The sequence below is a fragment of the Spea bombifrons genome, chromosome 2, assembly GCF_027358695.1.
Source record: "Spea bombifrons isolate aSpeBom1 chromosome 2, aSpeBom1.2.pri, whole genome shotgun sequence".
Lineage (NCBI taxonomy): Eukaryota > Metazoa > Chordata > Amphibia > Anura > Pelobatidae > Spea > Spea bombifrons.
Window position 1 is genome coordinate 110,578,364 of NC_071088.1, and position 21,049 is coordinate 110,599,412.

Consider the following 21,049-nt stretch of genomic DNA (forward strand, 5'->3'; position numbering starts at 1 on the left):
GTTATGTCTGCCTACTGTACTTAATATATGACTGCACTCCCTGCAAACCATAAAGAACTAGCTATATCTGCTATCACTAAATAAATACATACATACATACAAAATCAAAATACCCAATTCTATGTTAATAGCAGCACAGATCATTTTTAATGTAGGTGCTGTTGCTGAGCTGTACGTTTCTTACTAAATCAACTTACTTGTAGTAACTCTGCAAGTGAAGCACATTTTCTGGATGTCTGTGATAATTAAAAAGCTGTTTGTGTAGGATTATGTCCATCCAGCTGCTCTTCTTCTCACTCCCTTTAATGCTGGTAAAATTGGAGACAAAGCTGTGCTACGAATGATTATTTCCTTTTTATTGGTAGCACCAAAAACCTAACACACAGCAGACATTTGCTTATTGAGGCAGGCTTTCCTGAATAACACATGTAGAAATGATTTGCATCTTTAGTATCAGTGTACTTTTTGTGTGTGTATATATATATAGAGAGAGAGAGAGAGAGAGAGAGAGAGAGAGAGAGAGAGAGAGAGAGAGAGAGAGAGAGAGAGAGAGAGAGAGAGAGAGAGAGAGAGAGAGAGAGAGAGAGAGAGAGAGAGAGAGAGAGAGAGAGAGAGAGAGAGAGAGAGAGAGAGAGAGAGAGAGAGAGAGAGAGAGAGAGAGAGAGAGAGAGAGAGAGAGAGAGCCTACGCCATCTTTATGTAGAGCAAAAATTATTTTCGTCAGATCCTCAGAGAGTTCTTTGCTGTGAGGTGCCACGTTGAGCTTCCAGTGACCAGTATGAAAGAGTGTGAGAGCAATAACACCAAATTTAACACACCTGCGACCTTGTAACACTAACGAGTCACATGACATCGGGGAGGGAAAATGGCTAATGGGGCCCAATTTGGACATTTCCACTTAGGGGTGTACTCACTTTTGTGGCCAAGGTTTAGACATTAATGGCTGTGTGTTGAGTTATTTTGAGGGGACAGCAAATTTACACTGTTATACAGGCTGTACAAAAAATGTGAGGAGTGTACTCACTTTTGAGATATACTGTGTTTATATATATATATATATATATATATATACACACACACACACACACACACACACACACACACTGACCACTTTATTAGGTACACCTTGCTAGTACCGGGTTGGACCCCCCTTTGCTGCAGGTTTGTCGGCTGCACATCCATGATGCGAATCTCCCGTTCCATCACATCCCAAAGGTGCTCTATTGGATTGAAATGTGGTGACTGTGGAGGCCATTGGAGCACAGTGAACTCATTGTCATGTACAAGAAACCAGTTTGAGATGGACATGGTCAGCAACAATACTCAGGTAGGCTGTTGCGTTTAAACGATGCTCAATTGGTACTAAGGGGCCCAAAGTGTGCCAAGAAAATGTTTACAACACCATTTGCACCACCACCAGCCTGAACCGTTGATACAAGGCAGGATGGATCCATGCTTTCATGTTGTTTACGCTGGCCCTGGCATCTGAATGTTGCAGCTGGGGTCGAGATTCATCAGATCAGGCAACGTTCTTCCAGTCTTCCATTGTCCAGTTTTGGTGAGCCTGTGTGAATTGTAGCCTCAGTTTCCTGTTCTTAGCTGACAGGAGTGGCACCCAGTGTGGTCTTCTGCTGCTGTAGCCCATCTGCTTCAGAGATGATATTCTGCATACCTTGGTTGTAACAAGTGGTTACTTGAGTTTTTGTTGCCTTTCTGTCATCTCGAACCAGTCTGCTTATTCTCCTCTGACCTCAACAAGGCATTGTCGTCCACACAACTGCCGCTCACTGGCTATTTTCTCTTTCAGGCCATTCTCTGTAAACCCTAGAGATGGTTGTGCGTGAAAATCCCAGTAGATCAGCAGTTTCTAAAATACTCAGACCAGCCTGTCTGGCCCCAACAACCATGGCATGTTCAAATTCACTTAAATCCCGTTTTCCCCATTCTGATGCTCGTCTTGAACTTCAGCAAGTTGTCTTGACCATGTCTACATGCCTAAATGCATTGAGTGGCTGCCATGTGATTGGCTGATTAGCAATTTGTGTTAACAAGCAATTGGACAGGTGTACCTAATAAAGTGGCCAGTGAGTGTATACTAATACGGCTTAACCCATTTACATATATATATATATGTTTACATACTGTAGATAATATTTGATAACTGAGAAGCTGATACTGGAGTAAGACTGGAAAACGTCACCAGGGCTGTGGTTGATTTTCAATGGGGAGAGTTGGTCCTTAAAGGTGTGGCAGGCGTAATTTTTCTAGCCACACTAAGAAAGATGGTTATACTTTACAGCAAGTTTACTTATGGAAAATCTACAAATCCCATTAGTCATCAAAAGCTGATTTAGTACCTAGTGAGGGGTTTTTACAATGCCCTGACTGCTCTATTTCTTGCAAGCGTTCAAATGCACTGAGCAGCCATGCTTTACTGCCTGAGCCTTAAAGGCACCTGGTACACCTAGGTTTGGAATTGTCTGTAAATTACTTACAATCACAATAACTAAACACACAAAAACAGTTTGCACAGTGTCAATCACACAAACAGCAATTATTATATTCCCAACAGAAACAAAAGACACCAACATAAGAAAAGTGAAATGTTTATTCATTTTATACAATTAGTTGGACACCATGCCCTTGGATGGATGCATAGGAAATTTATCTAATTAGTAAAACTCCTGAGCACGCTACTTTGTGTGAAGGAAAGGGGTTCTGCTTTTTGGTTTAAAGAAATGGAAGTCGAACTGACTCCAAAGTTATAGCTACATCAAGATCTTATACACATTCCGTGGAAATAAAAAATGGATCTCAGAAAGTGACATGTGATACTTCAGTCAGCCCAGCTAAAACAAAAAAAAACAGCCTCCCACAAAGCATTGTGGGAAATGATATATCTCTCAGAGCCTAAAGTTTAACCATGCAGCAAGCCTTTGGCTTTGTGACATTAGTGAAAAGAGACACATGAGATTTTGTCAACACTCAAGTAGACAATTAGGTGAAGTATAGAAAATCTTACTCCACTATATTCCATTATCTTAATTTATGCTGTAACCTGCAATGAAACACTGCTAGCCAATGATGCCACAAAGGCCGTAGTAAACAGTAACCTGGACCTTGGCGGGCTTCTGATACTGATCTCCCCTGGAGGAGGTTAATATATTGCTGAATAATAATTCATTTATAATAGATGTATGTATTGCACAGTTTGGGATCTTTTTTACAATATAACATAGCATTAATCATACATTGCTAAACTGTGGTTATATTCTGTCTTTATGACTCAGTGCTGCATGAATATTGTGGAGGTTTTAAAGTTCTCTTGTGAGGCTCACAAAGATTCAAGACTTCTTTCACCTGGAAGGTAAGAGAGAATAACATTTATTAAAACACCCCCTGAGGAACTACAAAACCAGGAATGGTCACATTTCCTGGGACAAGTTAGTTAAAGTTTTTATATGCCATTTGGATATTTATTTAATATTTATATTTAATTAGCCCCATATTGTATATTTATTCCAACAGAGAGCTCTCCTTTTAGTATTGATTTATGTGATGCTCCCAGCCAGCCCCCCTTGTAAATTAACACCCCCCCCTTAGTTGCGTATTGCCCCTAGCCAGCCCCACATTGTGTATTTGCCCTAGATGTGCAATGTTATATTCCAAAAAATATCAAGATAGCTCCTAAAGCTGTCTGGCTCGTTCCATTGCACACCTGGCTGGAATATCACCATGTGAAAAAAGTAACCAACTATCTGAGCTTTTACTCGCCTCCAGCCGTCAGCACCAGACACTGCAAAATGTCGGAAAGGGAAACAATTCCTTTTGCTACATCATTCCCATCCACCACAACCAGCCTATGCACCTGGGAGAAAGAAAACAATTTGTTACAATTAGTAACTATACATTCAGGAACATGCCATTGAATTAAAACATTGTTGACTGAATGGTAACTTGTGGCCCTTTGCAATAGTCTCCATGATGTTTAACACATCTCTACGGTCACAAGACATTTCGGTTCATTATGTATCAAGAGTATAGAGCCTTTAATTTACACATTTGGATATTGCCTATTAAGCTTCTAATAGAAGGGCGAGTCTGGACCTAAACCTAAATCAGCTCCCTTCTGTCTTTTTGCAGTTATTATATTCCAAGCACACACACAACAATCCAGGCATAGGAATACAGAATTTGATGGCAGATAAGAACCGGATCTTGTCTTCTCATTCTTCCTTATACAAAGACTCAGTCTTTAGTCTCATTTCAGATTCACATTAGCTTCCTTTTCATTATTAACCTTTAACACTTTCTCTGGGAGGCTGTTCCACTTATCGACCACCATCTCAGTAAAGTAAAATTTTCTTATAGTACATCTAAGCCTCTGATCCTCTAGTTTTAGATTATGGCCTCTTGTTCTAACATTTATCCTTCTTTGACATAACCTTCTATCCTGTACTTTTTTTAAATTTATGTATTTAAATATTTCTATCAAATCTCTTCTCTCTCATCCTTCCTCCAAGCTTCACATATTGAGCTATCCCAGTCTTTCCTGATAATTTTTATTCTGCAAACCATTCACAATTTTAGTGGCCGACCACTGAATTCTCTTAATGAGTTGCAAAATAAAAACATTATGTATTACATATATAGTGATAAAAAGGCAATTTAGGGCAATTCGAGGAATTTTTAAAAAATGACTGAAGTCAACAACTTGACTTGATCTAGATGCAGATGAATAATAAATCATTAACAACTTTGACTTTTCTTATGTCATTGGCTATGTCTCAGTGTTTATGTATGCTTTATAAGCACAGATGCATTTACTCAGTTTTAACTGATGTTTATTTAGTAAAGTGCAGGTAAGTTATAGTTTCAACTCTCCAACTTCACAATGCATTATGAAGGTCACAGATCTGAAGCTGTAACGTTCGCCTTAGTGAATAAACTTCCCTGTTTGTGTAAGAATGACATTGTTCTACTCAAAAAGCCCACTTACTGTCCATTCAATCAGTCAAACAATGTAGAGATCAAGTTATTGTAAAACACGTTTGTTTGGGTGTCTATGTCTCGTGTAGTACGTCTACTGTGCCAGATAATAGTTCACTGCTCCATTTCTACTCGGTTGCAACTTTTACTGCATGTGCTCAGTGCTTTTGGGTATTAATCTGACTAGCAAAAAATAAAGCTATATCAGACCATTTTAACAGAATATTGTAGAACTGTAGAAACATATAATAAGTCCTAAAATCCTAATGTAATGTTGCACTATATAGTTGATCCTAGGGAAGGCTGCCATCTATTTTGTTGCACCTTCAGCTCCAATTCTATAGCATATTATGGTAGTTCTGTTACTGCACAGACCTCCACTGCAGCTTCCAACAAAGCCACCTTAAGACACACCGAAGCGGACTGTCATGAGGTAGCTCTTACAGTACGGTGGGCAGGCAGTCCAGTGCCTACCTCATCCCCTGCCCGCCCTTCATCTTGCTCCTCTGGCCATGCCAACAATGGAGTCCTGCATTGGACATCTGAAATGTTGGAGGGCATGCACTAGCTGTGGGGTGACCAGCTTGGTTTTCTCACCTCTGCCTCTACTAGGCGGTTGATGATGGTTTCCAAAGTTTCATGCTGGTAGCATTTCAGCACACCTTCAAAGTAATGAGAACGATGCCCCAGAGCTTTCGTCACGGTTATATCCAAATTATTATAGGTCTTCTCAGCTGCCAAATTCTATAGAAAATAGAAGTTACATATGAAATTATTGGGTCGTTACTCACGTATCTCCTTTAGTGTATACTTGGGTAGTACTTACAATGACATCAAACTTGGAATAAATATCAACCACACGCCCTGAAAAGCAGAAAGCATATTATTAGAATTTTAACCAAACATCCACCGGAAAATAAGTAAAAAACAAAATGCTATTAAAAAAACAACATTAGACAAGAAAATAGTCAACAGACAATTTTAGTTACAAAGACAAGTTGCTCATTTTTTGGTTATTGGGATAGAATTATCAGAGAATATTTAAATCATCTATATAGGATCCACTCCACACTCAAGAGTTAAGACGAGTTAAGTACTGTCTGCTATTTTATTGGTAGGAATTTTTCTCATTCAAAGTCTGGTGGTTGGGTCTCTATTAAATCAAGACTATAATGCAACCAGGACTATTAACAAGAGAGATTTCAATTTCAGAATACAACTGACAAGAGAAAAAAATACAAATTCATTAATGCTTTACTTAACCACTAATCAAAGGAGAAAACATAAAATATGCAACGCAGTATACATACCAGATTCATCAACAACAGGCAAAGCAGATACACGCCGCTGAACAAAGATACCCAATGCAACATAGACTGGAGTGTTGGGATGAACTAGAGCAATATTGTCATACGTTCCAATACGCAGCTCTTTTAAGGTTTTATTTACAAAGGCAGGTTTCTCCAGCTCAGACATCTGTATGTGCGACAAAAAGGACAGAATTAGGAGATGTCTGCAAAAGAACAGAGAAGGATTTTAAAATGAGTAATACTCACAAAAAGCTTGAGGAACTTAAGGATCCGCTTGTGTGTTAAGATGTACAAGGTATTTCCAGACTCTGGAGAGATGACCGGCAAACGGTGAATACGATTCTTAATCAGCGATGACACTGCATCAAATAAACTGCGAGAAAAGCAGGGATTGTTAATTGTAAAATGATTGGCTCAGTGAGTCACGGATACCGAGAAGGACATTTATTGCTCACCTGGCATTGGGAGATATGCTGACCAGAGGCTTAAATGAATCTTGTAAATACACTTCTAAATGGAAGAGAAAAAAGAAAATATTAAGCACCTGCATGTGATATACTCATCTCCAGGCTGCTACACCTCTGACTTCAATGAGAGCACTTCCCTGCCACTGATTGACTGCTTCAGGACAGGCTCTTCTGTGTTTGGGCAAGAGCTTTCATTTTATTTTGGAAGAATGCATGTTAAAGTACTCGCAGAGTATTCCCATATGCATTCTTCTTTAGATGAGGTGTCAGGGATATTTGACTGTCCCTTTAACTTGCTAAATACACATTCAGATATTCAAATGATAAACTCCCCTACCCCCTGTGTAAATACAAGATTTGCTGAGCTCACCGCATGCCCTGTATGCACTCACCTCTCCATGTTTCAATCTTGTGCTCTTCCAGCTCATAAATCTGCACCTTATATAAGACACAGGGATCAAAGTACCACGTTAATGGCAGAGCTTCACTTAAGGTACTACGTTCTGTCAGGGTAGGAACGCAATCTCACTAGGATCATAGACTAAACATTTTATCAATTCTGTATTGTCACATGTAAATCGACTCACCATGGAAGATTTGTAGTAGCGATGGAGGATATTAATGAAGTCTGTGATGGTCAGCATGCCTTAAACATAGGTGGAAACACAGAAACATAGAAGTTAACAACAGATGATAAAAAAAAATTCAAACCTTATTTGGTCCTTGGTCCTGTATTATTAAAGCCTTATGCCTGCCCCATGCATGTTTAAATTGCTTTACTATATTAACTTCTACCACTTCTGCTGGATGGCCATTATATCGTATCTACAACCCCTTTCTGCTAAGAGCCAAGGTTTCCTATTTTCTAAACCAGTTGAAAAAAAATAAATAGGATTTTTTTTTTTTTTTTTTTTAAATAAGGTGGTCAGATGAAACTGAAACATAAGAGCCCACCTTTCATATTAAAATTCTTACACTCTGCCATGTGGTCTGTTAGCAAATACCAACGTCACATAGGCAGTGTATAAGCTGATAAATGTCATGTTTATGTTCATTTCTATAATAAGACAGACTTGGGTAACTGATTAACGCAGTATGTTGTTGCACTTGTTTCAAATGGAAGAGCACAGTCTATGTTAAGAGGCAGCACGAAGGAGCTGCTTGGTTGCGGATGGACAGTCCCATCTCTATGAAGGGAAGACATGATCATCCTGTCCAAGGTGTCTGCAGTACAGAGTAGAGGACCGCATTGGGAGGTGGGTCCTGCCAAAAAAATTGCGGGCGGTCTTGCTGGTGTTGCGGGCGGTCAGGCACTGTGCCTGCGGGTCCCGGTAATCCTGCGCAGTCCCGCAAGGCTGCCTTCGTGCTGCTCCCTTACAGTGTCTCTTCTCTTGCTCCGCCCAGGAACAAAACGGAGTCACGTGATGTGACATCACTTCCCGTAGCTGCGCTGTGTTCCTGGGCGAGCAAGAGAAGAGATGCTGTGAGGGAGCAACACGATGGCAGCCTCGCGGGACTGCGCCGGAAATCTGCAGGTCAGGTAAGGAGGTGGGCGTATTTGGCCACATTTGTGGCAGGAGAGGGCGGGATTGACCACAAATGTGGCGGGAGCGGGCGGGATTAAAAAAGCAGTCCCGCGCAGGGCTCTAGTACAGAGGGTTTTATTATCTAGTTTATTGTATGGTGTCACTTTATATTTGATGCAGGTTTTCAGCAAGAAGCACTACTGTTTTACAAACACGTTCCCTTCCAAAGTCAAACATTCAGCTACCTGCGCAGTCCAGCCCTAATTCTAAATTAACTGCATATCGTAGCCTATTGTTCATAGACTTCAGTTAATTTACTGCATGAAAATCAATTTAGATATTGTTAATTATTGGAAATTGAAAATGCGGTTTCTGTCTCATTCAACTTCTTGCCCAGCTGTCTCTACTGAAAGCAGGGATCATTCATCAGTACACTTGTTGTTCATTATATTATGGTCATATATTATGGCCTAGGTCGATTAGGTCTAGGGTGGTAGTCCTCCTGCTGCAAAACTGGGGGCAGATAGCCCTCAATGGGCCGTTACAAGTGAGATCAGCCCACCAGGTGATTTATACAGCATCCATAGACTGCTATAAAAGGAGCGGTGCACTGTTAAGGCACGGAGCACCGGCATATGATGTCATACACAGGCGCATCAACGCGAGGGAGCCGCCCTGGGCGGTTTCTAGGGCAGCGGCCAAGGTACATACGCCACTCGCATGTATGGTATTTGAATACTGAAATATCGGTAGAACAGATGTAATTGGTTGGTGCTCTAGTGACTTCAGTGGGAGTGTTACTGAGTATGTGCAAGAAGTTTCACAAACACATGCTTTCTGAATGAGGAGGAAAATGAGACAGAAGTCTACTAAACAATGCCTAATCGCATTTACATGCAGTAAAACGGACTGGAGTCCATGCAAAATGGAAATTATGAACTAGGAGACACTGCAAGCATAGGAATGCGAGCGTATCCTACTTAAAATGTACTCTTGGGGATGGAGAAGTGCCAGGGTCTATATAGCATTTCTGAGTCAAATGTTTATTTCATTTATCAAGAATCACCAATGACTGTCTGACATGTAAGAAAGAATCCTTCAAACTCCAAGACATTTACCTACAAAGCTTTGTTTCTTGCAGTCCCAAAGAGGAGCGGCTCTCACTCCATTGCTCACAAGAGCAAAGAAGGCTTTCTTTACCTAGAATTTTTTAAAAAATGAGCACAAGTGAAGCAAAATATCTTGTATATAAATATGCAGACATTCTAAAATTGTGTATTTAACAGTATAAGAAGCACGCTTAGTTTAAAACTAAAGTCAAAGGAAAACTTACAGGTCATGAATTTCCTATATCTTTTCACTCCAAGCTTTGATCATTAGATCTTAATGTGGAATAGTTTTATTAAGCCTCTAGCAGTGAGCTGTGATTTTAATTAACATTAAGAATACTTTAAACTAAAATTATTTAGAATTAAGGAAACAATTTACAGACTAACCAGAACATGGAATAAAAGGTTCTGTAATAAGTGATGTGGAAAGATTTTACTATAGTAACAATTACCCTGTAAATGGAACAGATTTATCATTACCATAATACACTCACAGCAGCACACATCATAACTGTCATCTTAAATAACCTTTAAAAGTATTTGTATAGGTTAGCTAAGAGTGTATTATGGTGTATTGTGTTCCATATTGCAGCAGTCTATGTTTCTGCTCTCCCACCTGCTTCTCTTGGCAAAACATATGATAGGTGTGTAAGTTCACGTGATTGCTGCTCTGCCAGATCTGTTATCAGCCTGCTTACCTGCAAGGAAGTGTCGAACACAACCAATTTGGAACTGATAGGGATGAGATCGTAACATTTGTGGTTCTTCATAAATCGGGTGTAAACTCCACTGTCTGACTCTATCACTGCGGAGGAACAGAGAGAAACAAAACCGAAATGTAACCCAAGCATTGCCATCTGTTGGCCAATGATAGTTAGGTTTGTTTCTTACCTTCTGGGTTCGCCAAACATCTCTCCTCGACATTTGTTTCAATCAAAACAGATCCCTAAAACAGATGCAAAAATGAATGCTATGGACATACTGGTCGCATTCCTATCCAAATGTTATAGATTCTGGAAAACCAATAAAGTGATTAGAAGCAACATTGGGGTTTATTCACTAAATGGGTGGATTGCAGGATAGTTTTGGACTTAACTCTCTCGCTTCAATATTCATTATGAAGGACCAACACTAGCACGTTTCTCCAGCATGAATGGCTTGGATGGCCCTGTATAATGTATAACTCATTATATATGGACACTCTGAAGGCCAAATTCTTCCTGCAGCTGAAGTTGACTGAGCTATCTTTGTAACGTATAGTGAGGTAAAGGAGCTGAAACACTTTTAGTGAATTAACCCTACTGAATAACATGGTGATTGCTCATTACATATGAGCAGCCCACATGAAACACACATGTAACACGCTGAAGGAAGGTTATTGACTGTGCTGGAGGACGCAATATCTTGTTGCAATAGACTTCCCGTGGAACTCTTTTGGTTGGAAAAAGCAGAAGAAGTACAGAAGAAAGACAGTCCCCATGACACAGACAGCACATGAAATGTAAAATATCGTATCCACTTTATTAGAATTAGCAATGTCTACACATCTTATGAAGCGAGACCTCAGGATTTATAGCATGAATTGTACATATAACATATTTTTACTCCTAGTGAAAGCAATTTCCTGCTATTTTATATAGACTTCTTGGAAGTGAAAAGCGATTTTCCTAAAAGAGATAAAAAGTGGTTGAATATTCTTTAGGGGGGGGGAATCCCCACACTTACATTTTTAGACCAGGTACGTACCTAGTTTTACACTTTGTAATGGACAATTTGATTGAGCAAAATTACTTATGCTGGATCACACATATCTACAACTAAACTGACTTATTTGCTTTATCATTATTATTTATTGTTTTATATAGCGCCACCATATATGTATACACAGACATTGTGTCTAATGGAAATAGCGTAATCGCTAATAATGTTCTACTTTGGTTATATGGATGATTATTTTGCAAAATTAACATGTTATTCAACAGTTTTCTTATAATTAATTAATTCTATGCATTTAAAATTTATATCAAATTACACACAAAACATTGACCTCAAGTGACTTTGTTCTGGTCTATGTTGTATGTACAAAGAGTTAATATTTATAGTTAAGTGCCAGTGCAGACTAAAAGGTATTTTGATAAGATTACCCACTTAACCTAGGAGTCTCCTTAAATAAATGCCCCCCCCCGTACTGGCACAAAATCCATGGGCATAAAGCTCGTGTTATGATGTAACGTCTAACACCCATCTGCTGCATTACTCGTTACCGCCGGAAACCGATACACGTGACGAAACACAAATCATGGAACTTGAAGACCCGGGAGGGGATATGTACCTGGATAACATAACCGACACGGGGTAGTTTAGCCAAATCACGGTAAAGACCGGAAAACGAGAAGAGCCCGTGACCTAAATGTATAACGTACATTATAAACACATGTGCCGGGTATGGGACAGAGTAAAACAAAGGCAGACCGTCGGTAGTATAAAGCCTGACCCGATGATTATTAAAAAAAAAAAACACACTTATTTTTAAAGAGCGACTTTCGATATGCCGCCAAGTACGTGCGACCAAAGCACTGAGGCTTATCCCCTACAACACATAACGAACAAGGCCACACATGCCCATAATGAGCTAAGAAGGTAAATAAGCCTCATTTCAGCCCCTCCTAAAGCTTGATAGCCAGCATCGGAAGTGTTAAGATACCCTCATTTTTCTAATAACTTATATCCCCGCCTCTTACCGGTTCCATGGCTGCTCTTTCAATGGAAACACTAGGTAGCCATTCACTTCCGCCCTCGCCCGGTATATATTTCCGCCCTAAACAACGTCACGACCTGCAGAAAGTCTCGCTTTGTTCCGGTAATCCCAAAGCGCCATTTTGGATGTGACATCATGCCAGTTTTACCACTTAAAACCCCGCCCTAAATAACGTCACGACGTAAAGAATGTCTCGCTATGTCCCGGTAACCCCAAAGCGCCATTTTGGGTGTGGCAGCCAATTTTTCAAATAGAATTGACCTATGGTGATTTTATTGCCCCCATTTGTATTACCTACTTTCTTATGCATCTATATAGTAATATAAAGTAATAAGCTTGACTCAAATGTACTCCAATTATTTAAAATGCATTTTTATTTGTCCTTTAAAAACAAACCAAAAGAAGCAGGCTCTCCTGCTTGCTTCTTTCACATAAATTATATACATTTCAAAATTATATTCAATACAAAAACATGCCACGTACAAGTTTTTATTTTTTTTAAAAAAGGAATAATTTCATGTTTTCTACGAAGGACAAATCTTCTGTACAGAATCCTCACCGCACAAATTACAGCTCCTCATGGAATTTTATCAATACAAAAATGGGGGGGGGGAATAAACGAATACCACGGAAACAAAATATTTGCAGGTGAAAACTAAAATCAAAATAAAGCACAGCAAATGAAAAAAGTGTTTTACAAGCAAAAAAAAAAATATTAAAAAAAGAAATCAAGTATTTCAAGCTTGGGTGTGGATTTATATATATATATATAATCTGTATAGGGTTTACTAAAAGCTACATTAATGTATTTATAGTTATGGTAACTCTAATATTGTATTGTCTGACAGGACTATTCTGTCAGCTTTCATTAAAATTAATGGTTAGAAAAGCAAGAAAATAAAGAGAAGGAAAGGGTACGTTTAAATTCCAAATTTTCATAGTGTCTCCAGTGGTTTCTTGCTAAAATGGTGCCAGACTATGCACAACATTCTTTTTTTTTGTTTTTTATTTTTCTTACATATTTATTTACACTTGCCTTTCCATTTCTTTTTTGTACAAGTTTGCAGCTTTAAAACAGTTGTGGAAGCAGCTTTTTGTTAAAAAAGCAACAGCACATAATCTCACATATTCACACTAGTTTTCATTTTAAATGCCCTTGGACTCTTTTTGCCACCAATTTTTTTTTTATTTTTTATTTTTTTTATTTAATTTTTCTGTGCACTTCAAAACATAATCGTTGTGTCTCTTAACAGAAGGGGCAGCTAAAAAAAAGGGATGCAAGATAAGCCAAAGACTTCTAGATGATAAAAGCAGTTTTTCTTTTTGCATATGAAGAAATATTATACATTTCGAAAAAATGAAGTGTGGAAGCCAAAAGGATTGTGACCTACTCATTAAAAACCATTCAGTTAAAAGGGACCGACCACAGGTCTTAGGACTGCAGTGGTGCCCGATCACTCGTTTTGCACCAATGAGAGGTACTGGAAATTGATCACAAAGCACAGAAATTAGGCTAAGACCTAGGACACCACGCTAGTCTCAGAAAATGACCCTGTACTTTCCTCACACAAGGCTGTAATACATAAATATAATTACATGTACAAATAAATAACTCCCCTTCACCTATTCCCACCCGAAGCACTGTGCTAAAAATCAGGATTTTAAGTCTATATTGCAATAAAAGCAGCAGCTTCAGAATAATGCAAGTGAGGCTAATATGAAAAGGTTGTTTGGGTCAGAGACAGCAGTATATTTCTTAAAAAAAAAAAAAATCCCCTCTTCAAAAATATATATGCCAACATAATTCCCCACACATATCATCTTGGGTGTTACCGATATACTGAGTTGGAGAGTATCATAATGCACGCATAGAAAAAAAAAAAATATATATATATATATAAACCAAGGGAAACTTACAGTCACGCACTGCATACATACACACGCATACACCTGCCATGAATGCCTTTTCCTCTACCAATAATACAAATACACCTCATGTTCCATGTACAGGGAAAGGTGACTACTTCAGGCACAGAATGAGGGAGGAAACGAGTCGCTGAGGGATAGGACAAACGCAGGCAATTAGCAGAAACACGTTTCTTAGTGCACTCCGGCCTGCTCAATTCGCAGGGAAAGAGACAGGCCACAAAGCTTCAGAAAGGGTTCAAAGCAGTCCAACCCCGGCCCTTTGGGATGGGTGGTAGAAATACAAAAAGAAAAAAAAAATCCATCACACAACTCCCATCTTTTGAGCTGTGTCATTGTTCTTGAGGTGCTAACAGATTGCCATGGGAGTGTCACATATACACATTAGTATCCGACAGGCAGATGAGGTAGGTGCTGGCAGGTGCCTCTGGGACTGGGTAGCTGTGACAGGTAACAGTCATTGGAACTGTCTCTGGCGCTCACTGAAAGCAGCGTGTGCTCTTTATGTGCAGTCTTATGTGCTCTCTCTGGTGCGCCGAGGGTCCTGTAGATTTAGGATTGTCAAACTGCTTTTGTTAACTAAACGACTGATTTTTTTTTTTCCCCGTCTTTTTTTATTTTTATTTTTTTTTGCATTTTCTCTAACTTGAGAAGTCAGACTTAATACTCTGAAAACTAAACCAAAAAAAAATCCTTCCACCATGTTTTCTTTTGGGAAGGAAAGGGTGTTACACATTTATCCAACCAGCTGTTCAATGTGTAGAGAACACCTTATCATTGAAGCATAGCTTTTCATGCAGTGCATTAACCCTTCACGTGAGAGGCTCCAGACAAGTTACAATGCTCCCCTGAAATCACTGCACCTTCCCTTACATGGTTAAGATGCAGAATTGCCTGGATCATGCATCTCAAGGAAGGCTTGAATAGCAGACTGGGCGGTGAGGGACACGAAGCTGGAGCCCTGTGATCTCTCCCCATGGTTTCTGCTGACGTGTGCGTGTTCAGGATGGCTGCAAGCAGTTGAACGTCACCCTTCTGTTCAGTTCATCCATTTGCGGCAATTCCATGCTCCACAGTGACAGGGGATCTTGTGCTGATCATCCTCAAAGTCAAACTGGTAGTCATATGTGAGCTGAAAGGGGGAAAAAAGGTGTGTAAATTAAATACAATGTATTTTTTTTCCTGGTGTCAATGTCCAAATTCCATTTTCGATCAAACACCTACTTCCTCTCCTTTTGGTATCCTCCGGCTAGAGATGATGATTATCTTGTCCTCTTTGTCAAAAGTGACTACTTCAGCAACACAGTTGGGGGCGCAGGAGTGGTTGATATACCTAAACAAAAAACCCAAACATTATGAAGAATGCCCTGATTTTTGATACACAGAAAATCAGAACTCATTCATCAAACTCTGAGTACTTTACCTGGCTGGCCCTCCGGTCAAAGTGGCATCAATGACATGCTCATTGTTGATTCGAAACATGTAAATTCCCCGGTTCTAGAAAAAGGTGTGGGGGGGGGTCAGATTAATATCAAGACCAATATATCTGTTAAAACACATTATTAACATAAAGGTACTGATGTACTAGATTTTCTCATTCATATGCTCACACATACAGTATGTTAATACAGCAATACACTCAAACAGACCAAAGGCTTTAAAGGTCTCTATATGACATCATTTAGAAGAGATAATATATATATATATATATATATATATATATATATATATATATATATATATATATATATATATATATATATATATATATATATATATTAATTAAAACGCTCTCTATATCTTTATTTTAAATAAAAGCCACAGGGTTAGCTTTTTAAAATCACCTTCCGATCATCAGTAATTTAATGTGTGTCTCTGGAAACAGAACTACCTGTTCATTTGTTTTTAAAATTAAATAGAAATTAAATATAGGATCAATGTCTTACCTGCTCTTCATAGATCTTTTCGCGGCGATTTGCAACTTCATTCCGAATGATCGTGCCTATGTACTCTATTACCATGGTGTGCTTCTCCAGGTCCTTAGCGGCGTACAGCCCTAAGCCTTGTATCCTTGAACGAGCCAGATAAACATTGTTCTTCCACTCTGTCTTTAACCGGCGGTACTGGGAAGATTTGGAGTGCACAAACTGTTTGCTATATGGTGTATTTGTCTCCCCTGTGAAGGTGCTCTGATAGGCTTTGGACATACTAGTGCTGTTCAGAGTGTGAGGGCTGGAAAAAAATTAAAATAAATAAGTGTCATACAAGCAGCAGCAAAATAAAAAATGAAAAAAAAAAAAAAAGACAATGGAAAATTATGACGCAGACACACTGTATCAGTATAGTTACAAGGGTTACAGAGATGGGCAGATATCATAGTGCTATAAAAATGCACAATAACTTTACGCTTCAAGCTTTATAGCCCGATTTGCGATCTAAAAAGTATGCAGCTAAAGTAAGAAGCTCCTGAGGTTTATCGTGTTCAAATGGAAAAATCTATAACTAATATGCTTTCTGATTCAAAAGAGGAACGGCCACATCAGTGATTAAGCCACATTTGAATGCAGCATTGAAACCCAAATGCAACACCATGTCATTTTTAAATGGCTTGATACCAACAAAAAGGTACATGTTGCAAATACAATCCAAAAATCAACTTTTCAGGCAGTTAAAATGTTTGTGAAGCCTGCTGCTCATCTTTATACTCATCTCCACAGTCTGTCATATCCCTGCAGCTTAATACCGTTATATATGTTATAGTAATAACCAACCTTGTTGATTATGAATGGTTTGTCAGTTTATGTGTTCTGTGATATGCATTTGTTCTATCGGAATATACGTGTTATAAATGTAATAGACGATTTGTGATGCAGTGGTTGCTTTAAAATACTTCATTATGAAATACGATGGTGACATACTCACCGTTTGTAATGGGTCATGATCTTGGGCTCTGACCTGGCACAGCCAGTTGGGTTGATCATGAGGGGCAACTCCATTAAAGGATGTTTGCCATACCGGAAAAGATAGTTCTGGCAATTCTCTACTCCAGGCAACTAAATAGAAAAAACAAAAAAAAACAAAAAACAAAATGCAGTGTTATCAGGATATTTGGTATGCTGAGAAATATAAGGTATACTGAAGCATTACTTCAGCTACTTACAGATTCAGCGATGCGCAGCACCGCATGTAATGTTAGCCCAAACATCTCTTCTCCTTTAAGGTACTCTGGAAAGAGGCGAAGCATCCCAGTCTCTCTCCTCATGCGTGCAACAGGTTCCACAATACGATTCCACAGGGCTAGGAGACAGAGTACAGCAGTTAGACCTGGCATGGACCACAATGCCCCTAACTTGAGATATCTCCATTATAGCAACTGATTGTGACACTGCAGGAGCAAGAAAACCCATGGATTCTTGTGTCATTTTAACATAGGAGACTATGATGCGCTGCAATATCCAGTGGAAGTGCCAATACCCCCAAATTTCAGGCACAGCGATACGTGCATCATACAGAATCAAATATAAGGTAAGCTACCTTCAACAGTCAACTACAAGAAATGTAGGCAGTGCAAGAGCCACAGGCTGGCTAGCAGTACACATGAAAAACAAGTTATTTGCGGCTACCCAATGATGCTAAACACAGTGCAAACTGCAATGTTAACACTTTAGCCCCCTGAACACTTTAGCCCCCTGAGCGAGGCAAAACTGCTCAGGAACATGAGAATTCAGCAAAGGGAAGAAGTTTTGAAGCCTGCAGGTTATTCACATACCACTACTGGCCATTGTGTTTATTTAAATTGGGATTTTCTTTGAAGGTGTGTATTTCATATTATTGTTCCATTTTACACTTGGAATAAATACAAAACGCCCACTGCCTGCAGAAGTCTCGAAAAAGAATAGCTGTCACCCTTTACAGGAGGACCTACAGACATTAGGTGAGCTAGAGGAGTTTTTGTTAAAGGTAGGGCTTTCTATGAGCTTCTATGAGCACAAAGAGAACCAAATACATAGATCTCGTTATCAGACTCATGCTTTACCATGCAATAACATGTTAATTTCAATCTTCTTTCAACTGACCTTGAGGAGAGGAATCTGTCAGAGTTACATCCTCATAGCCGTATTCAATGACTTGAACACTGAATTCTGGTCGTCCATTATTGTCACAAACACGACAGCGATAGGAGCATCTCCGATGACTGTGACGCATGCTCCAGTATATGCGTGTGGCCTCATATCCCACGGGGTAAAGAGCAGTAACACTATGGAAGTCCTGCATTTGATGGGGAAGAAGCTGGCCGATCGCATGAAAAACAAGACCCCCAACCCTGAACATGTGGATTCGGTCCCCTCGCTGGATGATACTGGCAATCTGACTAACTTCATCCCTCTCTATATACACCCGTCGGAAGACTGTGAAACAGCTTAGTTCTTGCTCACACGGTCCTTTTAACTTGTGCATTGGGCATAACATAGTCTTGTCCTTGAAGAACATACACTTGGCACGGATGGCACAGGCAAAGTGATACACATTAGGACAACGGAGGCGGTTGCAGCTATTTGTGGCTCCAGTTTTCTGGCACAGGGTACACTTTGTGAGCAGACCACGATGTAGTGCGACCTCCACATTGATGAGCGCACCGCCCTGTGTCTCATACACCTCTGTTGACCACAATGCACAATTAAGATGTACCCAGAGGTCAAGGTCAAGGTTGAGCAAGCGAGCTGGCCCATCAGTAGCTCCATCTCCTTCTTCGTGACAGAAGCAACACTTGCGCAAATCTGGTGGCAGTGTATCAGGCTTCAGAGTAGTCCCCAATCTTTCAATCACCTCACAAACCTCTTTTTCACAGTGACGTGAATTCACTTTCTGAAAGGTAATCAGTATATGCAGACGCTTCCATCTAACTCCTTTCCACTTTTTAGGGCGTTGGCGTGGCTCCTCCAAATCTTCCTCTGTGGAACGGGAACGCTGCTTAATTTTACCCACTTCTTTTAATTCCTCTCTATCTGGAGAGTGGGGTAATGGCAAAGGTGATGGTGCAGGAGGCGGCAGTGGTGGTGGAGGATCAGGTTCTGTATTATGAACCTCTCCTGGGCTAGGAGGTGAAGGTGCAAATGGTGATGGAGGAGGAGAAGTTTCTTCAGGTAATATAGGAAGCTGGCGGACATCAAGGTTGGCAACATTATTAACATAACAATGTACAGACTTCTCAATCATGTTCTCTTCCTAAAACAAAGAGAAAAAGATAACATCAGAAAACAAAGTATATGATCATTTCATGAACACCACTTTATGGGAAAAATTGACACCTTGATGGTGGGGAGCATTATATATTTCATTACAATTAAAAATATTTCTGCATTATACTTTTGCGGAGAGAATGGAAAATACAAATCTGATGAGCTTAAAGTTAAATAGAAGCTTGGAAAAGTCAAAGTGATATGCAAGATCATAAAAGAAGTTAGAAAACTGACATCTCTAACATGTGTGCATTTCAGCGACTATTGCTCAAACTTTGAAACAAAAATAAATTCTCTTTTTCAAGCTTGCCATTAGCAAAAATGGCTTTTACATTTCTAGAATACAGACCTGAGTCAAGAGACTAAGAATGTCTAGTTCATTCTTGAGGGTGTATCCAGGAAGGACAGCATCCAGCTGCTTTAGCCAATCAGTGCTGCCCTCCAGCTTTCCTGGCTCAGGCTTGTCTTTTTCACTGGCTTCACCTACAGTGTAAAGAGGAAGGTGTTAAGAGGATGGATACATAATAGGTTGGATGCTAAAAGAATCAAAGTTCTACATAAGCAACAGTCGCATTTGTTTGCTCGGTGCGATCTATAATTTAAAGCCCTTTCTGCATCATGGTATGTTAGGTAGCTCAGTACGGTAAAGGTGCCATTGTCATTACAAGTTGCGTTATAGCTGAATTCTGAAACCTACTGCTAGGATCGGATGCCGTGAATCAGTGGCAAGAATAGAACCACGCAGGTGGGAAAGCAAAGATTTTTAATTTAAAGGATGTTTATTAAAGTGTTTTTATTTGCATTGCTTTTGGCGTAGCATGACATTTATACTATCCCATTACATGGGACCTCATAGCAGAAAAAAAAAACTGCTGAAAATACCAGGTCAAGGAACACTTTGTGACCGCAGAAAAACATCTGCATGAAGCACCTTAAAACCTGCTTTGGAAATGGTGGAGTTATGGTTTGTAGATATTTATTTTGTTGTAACAAAGACAAACTAGATTTAACCCTGATTGCATAATATTGGATATTAAAAACTTCATGAACTCTTACAAATCATATCTGGCTTATTCTTCCCTTTATTAACAATGTATTCATCTATAGTAAGTTCCTGCACAAGCAATCCCATGTCTGATCATTTTTAAACAATCACACTAAGGTGACATGGCACTTACCATCTGTGGTGGGTTTTACAGACTTCTTCACTTCTATGCTATTTTTCAGACCACTGTCTGGGAAAAGAACTTCATAAGAGTTTGGTAACTTGATACTCAGCAAACCAGCAACTGCAGCAACTACACCGTTCAGGTTCTACAGTGGGGGGGGAAATAAGGCATTAACACCTGCAAGTCTGTCTTCAGCAACATCATTTCTCTTTTAATTCTATTTATGCAGTTCACATACCTTAGCGGCTGCTGCAGAAACAGTGAACATAACTGAAACTTCACTGCTTTTGGCTTTCTCCCAATTTGCAGCTCCTCCTGCAGCATGGACTTTCTCAGTATTGCCTGATGGAACAGATAACGTATCCGTCGGCTTCACATCTGGAAACACTGTTAGCGGAAAATTAAAAACTGCGTTATGTAAGGCATATACACAACCTATATGAGGGGGGGAAGGGTCGCCCTTTTAAGGAACAAATAATTCTGAGACTAGAGTCAAATTAACAAAAAAAAGTTACAAATGACATGCACTCTGAACCAGGCGCTGACCCAGAGCAA

General features: G+C 39.5%; 2 protein-coding genes across 2 annotated transcripts in view; both read right to left on the reverse strand.

The window, feature by feature from the left end:
- Positions 1-2,590: 2,590 nt before the first annotated feature.
- On the reverse strand, positions 2,591-12,267 carry PRKAG1 (protein kinase AMP-activated non-catalytic subunit gamma 1). Its single transcript, XM_053455583.1, has 13 exons — positions 12,143-12,267; positions 10,293-10,347; positions 10,100-10,206; positions 9,411-9,492; positions 7,354-7,412; positions 7,159-7,204; positions 6,755-6,809; positions 6,546-6,672; positions 6,300-6,465; positions 5,816-5,853; positions 5,587-5,733; positions 3,775-3,868; positions 2,591-3,360 (listed from the first exon to the last, which is right to left on the reverse strand). Exons 1-13 carry the CDS (start codon positions 12,149-12,151, stop codon positions 3,335-3,337), a joined length of 1,011 nt encoding a protein of 336 aa, XP_053311558.1. The 5' UTR covers positions 12,152-12,267; the 3' UTR covers positions 2,591-3,334.
- Positions 12,268-12,510: 243 nt separating this feature from the next.
- The window catches only part of KMT2D (lysine methyltransferase 2D), a 50,352-nt gene continuing 41,813 nt past the window's right edge, over positions 12,511-21,049 (reverse strand). The window contains exons 45-54 of the mRNA XM_053456030.1: positions 20,733-20,881; positions 20,504-20,639; positions 19,675-19,808; positions 18,162-19,311; positions 17,246-17,382; positions 17,008-17,138; positions 16,032-16,317; positions 15,509-15,582; positions 15,310-15,418; positions 12,511-15,217 (exon numbers count right to left, since the gene is read on the reverse strand). Of these exons, the coding sequence (XP_053312005.1) occupies positions 15,125-15,217; positions 15,310-15,418; positions 15,509-15,582; positions 16,032-16,317; positions 17,008-17,138; positions 17,246-17,382; positions 18,162-19,311; positions 19,675-19,808; positions 20,504-20,639; positions 20,733-20,881 (2,399 nt within the window). The 3' untranslated portion in view covers positions 12,511-15,124. The remainder of the gene's footprint in view (positions 15,218-15,309; positions 15,419-15,508; positions 15,583-16,031; positions 16,318-17,007; positions 17,139-17,245; positions 17,383-18,161; positions 19,312-19,674; positions 19,809-20,503; positions 20,640-20,732; positions 20,882-21,049) is intronic.